Below are 12,093 nucleotides of genomic sequence, written 5' to 3'. Positions count from 1 at the left end.
GCAACACGTGTCTCTTCACGCACAATTCATAACATCCAACTGTGACACTTACGATGTGAAATGATGAAAATATTTCTAATTTCAAGATTTTTTATTGAAACATTTTTTTCATTTTTTCATATTAAAAAATGTAAAATTGTTGTTTTTCATGTTAAAGAAAATATTTAATGATTAAGTGTGACAGAAATGCTGATACAAATAAGTGCGGACGTCTATTTTTGATTTAGATTATGTCAGTTAATAGTTAATTTACAAAATTCTATTTCTGTGGATGAATGATATGAAGTTGTAAAGGAATGAAGTCTGATCTGCATAAAAAAAGGTGAAAGAACCTTAATTATGAGTCCTAATAGACTCCAGATTACTATTAAAATATCAAATAAGCAATTTTTCATCAAATTATTTCCAAAATTAAGTATATTTTGAATGAAAGGATTCCCGAAACCGAAACGAAATCTCTCTGATGAATTCCCTAGTATTGGTCTAGATCCCCATATCGGTCTCAGTCTCGGTCAAATCTTGGTTTCCAAAATTCATCAAAACCAAGACTTCGGGAAACCCCTAATGCATACGCCGCAATTACGATCAAATATGAATTTAACTTGCACATTTCTCAAAATTTCTATATTATTCCATACAGATTTTATGAAAAACATTTTTCTTTAAAAAAAAAAATATTAGTAAATATAAACATTTTAATCGAAAAACATGAAAATATTTTTCAAAATATGAAGAAAATTTAATTAAAATTAATGGAAACGCTGAATGAATTTGAATGAAAAAATTTGCTGACTAATTAATACACAAATTAATTTATGACACATCACGCCTTTCAAATGATCACCTCAACTAACTTTTTCACCGACTGTGATCAGCTTGTAGTCAATAATTTATCTAATAAGAATCAAAAAGACATTGACCTTTGAATCTACTGCAAATGTTGATTTTTAAAAGCAGGAAAGCTGTGGGAATCAAAATAAAATTTTTATAGCACAAAAACAACTCGAAATGATCAGCCTTGAAATGTGTAGAAACATCTTCATGAATCCATAAATTCTGCAACAAATTTCATAAAATTTTTTCGTCGAAACAATTTTAAAAAATTTCAATTGACTTTTACGACTACAAAGTGAGGAAAAATATTGTTTTTTGCTTCTGTCTAGGAAGTTTCGTGAAGAAAATCTGAGTCGTTTAAACAAATGTTTATGATAAAGAAGCTTAAAATAATTCACATCATCAGAAGATCGTTTCGCACACTTATCAATTTGGTGATTTTGTTTACATGTTTTTTTTTTTTTTTTGCGGTGAGCATTTTTATTGTTTTGTGTCGTGATTTTAAAGATTTTGTGATTCAAAAGTTGAATATTATGCAAATTTCAATATTTTTAAAATTTCAAATTTTTAACTTACCTACTTATTTTGGAGATAATTAAAATTAAAAAATTTCAAATTTTAATTTTTCAAAATCTCAAAAAAGTTAAAAATATGAAAGAATTAAAATTTTATAAAAGTTAAATTCGAATTTCAATTTTTAAGATCAAAGATTTTAAAATTTAAATTTACGAGTATTAAAATTTTTAATAATTAAAATATCAAAACGTTAAAATTTTCAAATCTACCCAAAAAATGAAAAAGTTAAATTTACAAAATTTCAAATTTCAAAACTTTAAGTTTTAGAAAATTTAGGTTTAAATTTCAATTTTTAAAATTCAAGTTTTTATATTTAAATTCAATTTTAGAAGTTAAAAATTCAAAAGTTAAATTGTTTAAAACTTAAAAATTTTAAAATTTTTAAAAATTCAAAATTTTAAAATGTTTAAAAATTCAAATTTTTAAAATTCAAATTTTCTGAAAATTCAAATATTCAATTAAAAAAAATTGAAATTATAAATAATGTTTAAATAACACCAAAAATCTCATCAAAATAAAACATGCTGAACACATCACATCTCCGCAAAAGACTTGAGGATTAACTTCAAACATAAATAAATGAATAATTTACATTCCCCAAAATAACAGAAATTTATAAAAAAAATTCACACTTTCATTTCAGATGTTAATATGGTCGCGGAGCCGAAGGTGAATATTCTTTCATCTGGAAATGTTCGTGAGGAAATTTTTTTAAAAAAAAATTATAAAATTCTCTTTTTATTTCATTTTCACTCATTGAATGTGTTTTTCTCACCTCTACAAAAAAAATCTGAACGTGTTTAAAATTCAAAAGCCTCATCAAACGGGTAGGAAGCGACAGAATACAACGAAAACGGGAAATGACTGGGATTACTATTACGATAGGTGAGAAAAAGAAAAATTTTTTAATTAAAAATTACCATTGAGAATTGAATGTTGAATTTGTTAAATCTTATTGCTTGATTGTGCATGAAATTCTGAATTTTGGTGAGTTGTGGTTTTCCAGTCGGAATGTTTAATTTGTTTGGGGTTCCTTTTTTTTATCAAAATCTAGACTAAAGAGCAGTTATGGGCAATCGTTTTTTTTTGCGGTACACATTGGTGGAAAGTTTCGACCGAAACCGAATACGGCATACGATTAATGGCATATTCAAACATTTTAGTCGACGCACCAACGTGCCGTGGCACATTGATTATCCTCCACTGACTAAAAGGGTCCCTAAACACTTAAATCAAGACAAAACATGCCACACTGTCTTAAATATTGTCAAATTTTAATTAAAATAATATTTAGGTCAAAAGTTTACCGCAAACTCTTCAAAAATCAGCAACAAAATCCCCCAAAAAAAAAATATTTCAATTTTATTTCCACAAAAAAAAAAATTTCAACACGATTTCAAACCAACTACAATAGAAACAGCATCAATGTCATGTGAACCATTTGTGAGTTATCAGCATTTTCGATTTGCTGGTAAATATTGACTCAATAATATGAAAATTCTATGGCTTTTCAATTCAAAACTGAGGGTATAGAAGCGTTCATAGCGGAATATAAAGTAAAAGTTTATTTAAGCACTCAATGACTTTGACCTTAAAACTGAACAGTGCAAATGATTTTTCGATATTTGCAAATGGGTATTGTGTGAATTAGAAATAACTTTTACAATATGAATCGATGATCGTCAGAGGATTTGGGAAATATGAATTCTGATTATTTTAAAATCGAGTAAAATTGAAATTTTTTCAATCAATTTTTGATGGTTTTGATTGCAATAAGTCAGTTTGACTTGATTTTTCTATACGAAATATGGGATTAGAACAGGAATATTTAAGTAAAGGACGTTAATAAGCAAAATTTAAGCAAAGTTCAATGTGGTCTGGTAATTTGCTCTTGTGTACTTCAGATACATGCTTAAAGCAATGCTTAAAACCACCACTAGCCTTTGAGTGAAGTCATGAGGGCGTCGCTACTTCACCATGTTGATAGCAAGACATGGGATGCCATGAAGACTATGTGACTGCTGTCTTCGGTCATCTTACTCATCTCACTTCCCCTACAATTCTTCAAGCATCATTCCTGTTTATGGTCTCGAGTCAACTTTTCCATACAAAATCCGTGTTGACTTAAAGGTCTGGTTCAAAACTTCATAGGGTAAATCCATGAGTAAAGGGAACTGAAAATTTCGATGTGCAATATTTCTCAACTTGTTATTTTTAATTTCTTTTTAAAAAATATCAATAATTGCTAATATCTACAACTCGAACTTTTAACAAGCCATCAAGTAGTGCCGATGGAATGAAAAGCAGTTGTATTTAATGCAATTATGTCCATATAAACTTAATTAAGATAAAAGAACTCGAAATATTTTTCTTACGTTTTTACGTACGTAAAAACCAAAGTTTTAACCGATTGACGCAGTTTTTTGCAAATATTGACTTAATTAAGTGTTTAAAGAACTTTAAATAAGCATAAATGAATGAAGTTTGGGTATGTTTATGAGTTTAAATGATTTCATCGTAGCAAAATTGAGTAATTATCGAAATATTTTAATTTTTGTAAAATTATTTTACGAAAGTTTAACCGATTGACGGAAGTTTTTTGATAATATCTCCCTTAATGAGCATAAATGCTACACTGTTTAGTTCAGAGAAGCTGAAGACCAAGTTTTTATGCAACTTTAGATGTAAAAAGTAAGAAATTGGTCCGTATTTAAAGAAATATTGAAAATTTAAACTTTTTTGTGACATTTTCTCACTCATGGATTTACTCCGTAGCAAGCTTCCATTTGATTAACTCCACATTCACATGACATTCACTAGCTTTATTTGCCTTACATGCTCTACTGTTTCTCTATATTAAGTCTGCAATCCTTAATGAAAATGTAATTTAAATTTTTATATCCAAAAACTCCCTTTTTTCTCTTCTCTTATTCGCATTTCATTTACTGTGTAATTTTCCGCATGAGAGATGTGTGTTGTATTTATTTATGTATGGAAGTTCCTTTAACAAACTTTACTTAACTTTTAATTCATTTTCCACTCTTTTTTCCTTCCTCATACATAGCTACTATGCATCAACATTATTTCCGCAAGCAACACCACAACCGCGTGCCGTAAAAAGACAAAGGTTAATGACAACATCTCAAGCACGTCCAACAATAACAATAGGAAATCCTCAAGCTCAAATGGTATTGCAGCCACAGACGCAACAGCAACAAATTGTAGCTAATAAACTTACGACAGCAGCGGCCAATAGTCTACTTCATTTACAACAACAACAGCAACAAATTTTATTGGCAAATGGAAGTCCGGTTGTAAGTCTTTGTAATTCCATACCGAATCAGAATTTTGTGAGCAACTATAATGGCAGTTTAAGTAGTAATGCAAGTAGTAAATCGTGCAATGGAGACAATAATGAAAATATAAATCAACAGAACTCAATTGCAGGGCCATTTAAAGTATACAGTAAGTATTGTGCTTGTTTAAATAAGGGGATATACATGTGTATGGGGATACTTAAGTGCAGAAGGAATTCAGTGATGAGAGTCAAGAGAATTGCAAGTCCAAAATTCTTACTCCGAATAAACTTGAATTGAAGAGTCGACTTGGTACTTCCAAATTACCTAATAATCCAATTAGAACAGGAAGAATTGATACCCAAGTACAACTTACTTTTTGGAAATTAGATACCTGTAATGGTCTTTCAACGGTGTATCATAAGAAGTGCAGTAAGGGGGATACATAGGATGAATAATTTATATTTGGTACTTTGCCTTATAGTCGAGTAACCCTGCATAACTCTGTGGTAGGTGCATGTGACTTGGAATCTTAGGACATGGATTCGAATCCCATTTGAAATCTCTTAATCGGAATCATGCTTTTTCTCCCAGATTGACAATCATGGCTTCTAGAACTGATTAATCAATTTTGATCATTATTTTCATAATTTGAGCCAAATTTTATGGATTACCAGAATTAATTGGCACTATTTTTTAATACTATGACAGCTGTTAGATCCATCACTCAAACTGTTTCAAGTCCGTCTTCAATTGATATCTAACATTCCCACTCTTCGTCTATAAAGTCACAAACAATTCCTTCTCCTCTCAAAATAATTTCAATTAAAATTTTTCAAACCCATAAAAGTTAGAAACAATTTTTTTCTTACTCTACATTGAAAAACTTCTGCATTGTGGCTGCAAAGCCACTAATGAACACATTTTTGTGGTTCAACACTCTGCATGCTCGATACTAACGTTCTTTATCTCATTCTGTGTTTTATATTTTTTTTTCTAGGCAACCCAGACATTTTAATTTGTGGCAATTGTAGAGAAATGTTTTCGGAATTAAGTGATTTATTAGATCATAAAAGATCATATTGTAAGCTGAGATTTACATGTAAATGTCAGGATCAACTACCAACAATTGTAAATAGTAAGCATCATCATTTTTTGGATATTCCTTAGAAGAAAATATTCTTAAAATTTTCATTTTCATTTTCTTACAGAAAACATGTATCCATCATCAAAATTACTATGTGTGGTATGTAAGGACTCGTTCATGAATCCATGGGATTTGATGGTTCATGCACAGGCAGCACATATGGTGAATATTTATGAAATTGGGGAATCAGACGAAGAAGATGATGTGGCAATGGTAAGCATCAGTGATGGTAATGGCAATAAATTAGATAAGGCTAATGGTGAAAGCCACAATAATATGAATGGATCCTCATGTAATGGCACAACATTGCACACTGTAAGTTCCTTCCTTAAAAAATATATTTATATTCTTTGTTTTGCGGTTTTTTATGGATGTGCATTTCATTCTAATAATGGGATTTTGTCATGGCTGAAAAAATATTTTTCATTTAAAGTTCGCGAGTTGGGGGGCTACAAAATGAAATTGAGAGATAGCGCGAGGAAATAATAAAGAAATGGAAACGGAAAAAAGCATTTTTCTGTAGCAACAGATTCAAACCAAACAAAAAAACAGAAATCATGAATGAAAATTAATGCGCCCGGAAAAAATTAAATGATAAAGAAAAATGAATAAAAATGGAATGAAATGAATGGGGAAGTAAGGAAGAAGGACGTTGGGTATGAAAATGTTACTGAGAAGATTCTATGCTGCTCTAGAAATTCTTTAAAGTGAAATTATTCATGGAGATTCTTACAGAATGGCAACAGTTGAGTATGCTGATTTTTGAAAATTTAGAAGAAGACTTTAAGTATACTAAAGCTAAAGATAAGCTCTGGATTGAATTGTCGGGCTAACAGAGGCAGTTTTGATTTAGGTTGAATAGAGTAAATAAGATTAAAGCAACATTCTCTTGTTCAACAGCTCACATCGACTCTTAAAGACTAAAAATTACAATACACCTGACGAGTTAGTGTGCTGCAACTTACAGGCTACTCAGAACTTCTCTAGAATATACTCAAAAATACGGTTCAAAAGCATTGACATTGATCTAAATTTGAATTTATTTTGAAAGTTTTATACAAATTTAAAGAGTACTCAATTTCAGTTTGAATTCAGCCAAAATCCATGTTAGAGTAACATCGGACTGGTGCCTGATTTAAGATCGATAAGCTGACTTGTGCTACTCGGGAGAGTTTTTATTCCCGAGATTAAACTGTTTATAAACTTGGCAGCAATACGGTAATTCACTATATTTTAGTTCAGCAATTATAAGTCGTGTAAGACATCCAGTTTTACGATAATCGCCGCCTTAAACTTAATAATCGCATTATTAATCAAATGTTAATGACATAGGAGTTGATTAATTATAATTGGAATCAAAAGCACATTCATTATTGCTATTTGATTTAAAATTCATAAAGGCTAGAATAAATTATGCGGAAAAAGTTGGAACAACAACTTTAGCTGACCATATCCATACCAAACAAAATTCAGATAAAAAGCTGCTTGCTTTTACTTTTAAAAAAACATCAAAAAATCCATTTTAAATTCAATCCTCCTCAGCATTAAATTGCACCCCTTTTTCTTCTCAACAAATTGTTCCCTATTCAGTCATATCTCATATCTTTGCACTTAACATCTTCTTCTCGTTCTGATTATTATTTCTTTCCTACAAAAATTTTTTAATTTATTTATTTTTAATGGCACTTTTCGCTTATTATTTTTCATTAAATGTGAATATTCATGAATATAAAGATTTATATCGCTTAAAAAAAGGAGAACAAAAAATTCATGAATGAAAGAATTGAAATCATAAAATAATGAAATGAGAGAGAATCTTCCATGAAACAGGCATAAAGTAAATAATACAGCAACAAGAGGGAGGAGGAGGTGGGGGTACAGAATCGCTTATGATTATTTCCACTGAGAAGGAATCGGAATGTATTTTTTTCGGTTGCTGCTTTTCCGCTCTACTTGTGTTTTAATGCTTGTAGGGAAATATGTGGATATTATTTTTGGAGATGCAATAATTTCCGAACTGTAGGAATTTTTTGAGGGGGATGGTGGTAGGTTTGGTGAATGTTTGTCTGCTTGCCGAGGAATGAACACATAATTTACTGATAAACTTCTAGAATTGCTTCAGAATTGTTCAGATTTTTACATTTTTTGATCCAGTGTTTCTCAAACTATGTTTCACGACACACTAAGTGTTCTCTTGAACGACACAAAGACTTCTCAGTCTCGAGATTGAAAGAATTCTCTTACAATCTCGAATCCGATCACAATTTCCGTCTTGGTCTCAAAAATTTATCGGAATAGAAACTTTAGTAAGTCCTAGTGCGTCATCAGAACCTTCAAGAGTGTCGTGAACCATGTAGCCACCATTTAAATTGACTAGAAATGTGGCTTGCTGTGTCGCACTTGAAAAAATTCAAAACAACTGATTTAACCACATAAAATTAACCAAAATCCTTTAGAAAATGCGCTTCATCCACCCACCCATCATGACTTTCTTACTTGTTATATTTTATTTATTTCTACCTCTTAAAAATCAAGCACAGAAACACAGCAAAACTTTTTCAATATTTTTTCAATCCCCCCATTCTCTTTTCGATTTTTCAATTTTTAATCCTCTGCCAAAGCCATCAAATTTCAATACATGACTCATAACAATTACTGAAGTTGACATGTCTGCATACAAAAACTTTAAATAACTTTTTAATCTACATTCTACAAATATTTTTCGCATATATAACTGGATTTATAATCCTATCATCAATATTATGAACAAAATAAAAGTGGAATGAGTGGCTCGGCATCAAAAACTTTATCAGTAGAGAAAATTTTTGTGTGTTTTCGATTCGCCTCTAGTAAAAGTCGGTCGATAGTGAGACAAACACATACACAATAAAAATTAAATCCCTCTGACTATCGACGATATCAAGTGATTTTTTATACATTCTCGATGAATATTCAGCATGTATGACAGACTGAACGGACAAATTTATTTAAGCCCACACATGTATACAGTCTGGACATGAGAGAATGCTAAAGTGCCATCATCGAAAAAAAAAAATCATGGAAAATTAATGAAAAGCAATGAAATTGATTAGCTCCGTTCATATACAGATTGACATTATATTGTTGATGATGTTGAGTGAGGAAAATTTAATGCAAACAGTAAACTTTTACATGCGTTACAATTTTTGTTTATGTGGATATATACAATGTATATTGTTGACGACCGAACGACGAGGATGATGTTGACGATAATGAATGATGAAGGAATCAACATTTTAGATTTTCAATGTTACAGACAGTTGTGGTTGTGGATTTTAATATGAATGAGATAATTGGAACGCATTTGATCTAAATTTGAGATATTAGGTCAGGTAGTGGTGTGTAAGGTGAATGTGGATATTACGACTAATGAGTTTGTAAGATCAGAAATTTGGGATTGTTTGATAACAGGCAATGGAGTGATGTACTTGACCAGAGTAGTATAAAGGATTTCAAGCTATATCTAGGTGCTTTTGCAAGTGCGGAATTCTATATCCGAGTGGTTAGACAGAAGACGGATATCTGAACCCATTATTATGAGTATGTGGGTTCGATTCTCACCAGACAAGCATTAAGTATATTCTACCAATATTCTAATATTAGATCCAGACTCAGACCTTAACTCACATTCCAAAAACATTCCAAGAAGTCAAAATAATAACAAAATTCACATAAAGCAGTCGTTAACTCCAACAGATATAAAATTCCTCACTCAAAATCATCCAAACCCATCATGCATCCGAACATCCATCCACCCCCATAGTCAGACAGAACAATGCCAATAAATTTAACATTACATGTCGAAAGAGCATTAAAAAGAAAGTATATACAAAATAGTTACGTATGTATCATAAGAGATTACTGTAATGTGATAGTTGAAAGTTTGTTGCTCCTTTTTCCTTCCTTCCTTCCATAAAACTTCTCTCATCGTCTTGTTGACTTTTTTCCCTTCACAATTTCCTTAATGACTTTCCCTTCTTATTCGTCTTCATCTTATGATTGTGGTTGGAGATGAAATGCTTACTGGGGCTGTTTTGTTGTTATTGAAAGATGAGGGAATTAAGGATATTGAAATACCATTCATAAAAATCGCATAATTAATTCCTTAGAAATTAAATTAAATTTCCATACATGTTTATCTCATTTCCTCTTATTTTTTTTTTTTTCGTATTTAGCAAATGGAATTAAATGCCCAAATAAGTAATGATAAGAAAAATAGCCATTCATCATCACCCACAAATGAGCTTTTACTCACTGAATCATCCACCGATAATGAATTGATAATAGACACTAATGGCCTAGATTCATCGAATATAAATGGAAAATTGAGTTCGGATCTATCGCCAAATGATTTAATGTTGTCTTCCTCGTCACGTAGCACATCACCATCAGATAAGGATATTGGTATGGACACATTACCACGAGCGTGCATAATGAGAGCATTAAGTATTGTAAGTTAAACTTTAATTTTTGTCTTTGATTCTTATTTTTGTGGACTTTTTTGGGTGGAAATGGTGTCAAGGGGGAGATTAAAGAGCAAATGTTTAGCTATATGACACTCTGATAGAGTGGCCATGACTGTTGAATTGTTAAGGAATCGTTGTGTCAGTTGTGGCGATTGAGTAGCATCCTAATAAACAATAATTATGCTCAGAGGATGCTCACTTTTGTTGACAATACTGATGAGTAAGCCTCTTATAAGGAGCATGCTGTTTATCATGTTTGGGACAGTTCAAGTGACTTCCTTAGCAACTTAACATTCATTACCACTCAAATCCTCCCAATATTTATCACATCCTAATAATTCCATCAATTTTCTTTCATTTTTCGACAGGATACGAACGCAAATCCTAATCTGGCAAGTGCCTTAGCCTTGTCATTAACTAATGGAGCGGCAATGCCAACACAGTAAGGAGATTATAATCTTTTTTCATGATGTTGAATATGTGTGTGTACTTAATGCAGACGGTTGGAAGCGACAGGTTAAGGAGGAATATCATTAAAATGACAGCAAAAACAGTATTTTGTGTTCCTTTAGTAAGGAACATCTTGTAATCAATATGATGATGATATTGTATGTATAAAACAAAATTTTTATTATTAAATAGCTGTAAAGAATATAAAGGAAACTTACAATTTAGGGAATTTAAAGGACATTTTTGTAGTGGAAATGATCTGAAAATACAAGGAAAAAAAACCAAGAATTTTTCAAAGTTTAATATCAAAAAATGTATGAAAAATAGAAAAATATCTTAGGAATTGTGATTATTTGATTCCTGATCATTGTGTAACTTTATATGCCACATTATCTTTCATTGGACATGAATCAAATAATTAACATTTCTATAAATAATAATCATTTACTAAGTGAGCTTATAAACAAAAATATAAATTAAAATTTCACTCAAGAATTTTAATAGAATAATCTACTATCTATTATGTAAAACTATAGTGTAAAGTATTTCATACAGAATATTTTGATAAAAATTGAAGGAAAATTTTTAAACGGAGTTTTTTTTTGAAATGGAAAGAAAATTTTACAATCTGAAAGTTGCTGAATATTTTCATAAAGATTGAAAATTTACAATGAAATCCCAGATTTATTCTTGATTAAGTGTCAAGGTATAGGACAGTGTTAAACTCTTTGTTACACTTGATTGTCGCTAAAACCAGAATCATGCAGATATAATCATTGAAAGCACGCGAAATATTTGAAAAATGCTAGATTTTGGGTTAGAATTTGGTTAGAATACTTAAAGATGTCAAATTCATCAGTGATGCTTAATACAGTCTTAATACAGAGTCTCTAGTCTAAGTAATTTGCATCGGCATTGGAGGTTTATTCAATTTTCCCTGTTGTAAACAAATCGACCTAGATCCCCCTTACATAGGGCGACAATCTGATTTTGACAAAATAAAGAGAAAAATCGAAATACATTTAAAATGGCACTATAGAGGTCTCTTTGAGCGATTTTGTGTCTTTTTTTAGAACTTGTTAAATTATGTCAGAAAATTGCAATAAAGCGTTAAAAAACGGGATTTGAATTATCCAAATTTCCAAAATTTGTATTGAGTTCTTGTTGAAAAATCAGGACATTTTGACGATCGAGACGCAGTAACACTGGAGAAAAGTATAGCAGCGTCCCGGCAAAAGTACAGCCGATCGTTACTTTATTCTAGTGACTATATTTAGCAGCTCAG

At 30.8% G+C, this 12,093-nt stretch overlaps 1 protein-coding gene across 3 annotated transcripts in view; it reads left to right on the top strand.

Annotated features, from left to right (window-relative positions):
* Positions 1-11,257, top strand: part of LOC139092090 (uncharacterized) — a 39,135-nt gene extending 27,878 nt beyond the window's left edge. Inside the window, exons 4-10 of one of the 3 annotated variants that reach the window (XM_070642374.1) lie at positions 2,054-2,079; positions 2,225-2,295; positions 4,475-4,875; positions 5,707-5,844; positions 5,918-6,168; positions 10,068-10,343; positions 10,727-11,257. In XM_070642374.1, coding sequence (XP_070498475.1) covers positions 2,054-2,079; positions 2,225-2,295; positions 4,475-4,875; positions 5,707-5,844; positions 5,918-6,168; positions 10,068-10,343; positions 10,727-10,804 — 1,241 coding nt within the window. In that variant the 3' untranslated portion in view covers positions 10,805-11,257. Of the gene's footprint in view, positions 1-2,053; positions 2,108-2,224; positions 2,296-4,474; positions 4,876-5,706; positions 5,845-5,917; positions 6,169-10,067; positions 10,344-10,726 lie in introns of all 3 variants that reach the window. The other 2 variants (XM_070642373.1, XM_070642375.1) reach the window with 2 other exon arrangements.
* Positions 11,258-12,093: the final 836 nt, after the last annotated feature.

This window comes from Chironomus tepperi, unplaced genomic scaffold, assembly GCF_022539635.2.
Source record: "Chironomus tepperi strain 1889 unplaced genomic scaffold, CSIRO-AGI_Ctep_v1 contig_293, whole genome shotgun sequence".
NCBI lineage: Eukaryota > Metazoa > Arthropoda > Insecta > Diptera > Chironomidae > Chironomus > Chironomus tepperi.
Note: the sequence above shows the minus strand (reverse complement) of the source record. Positions and strands in the feature narration are given on the sequence as shown.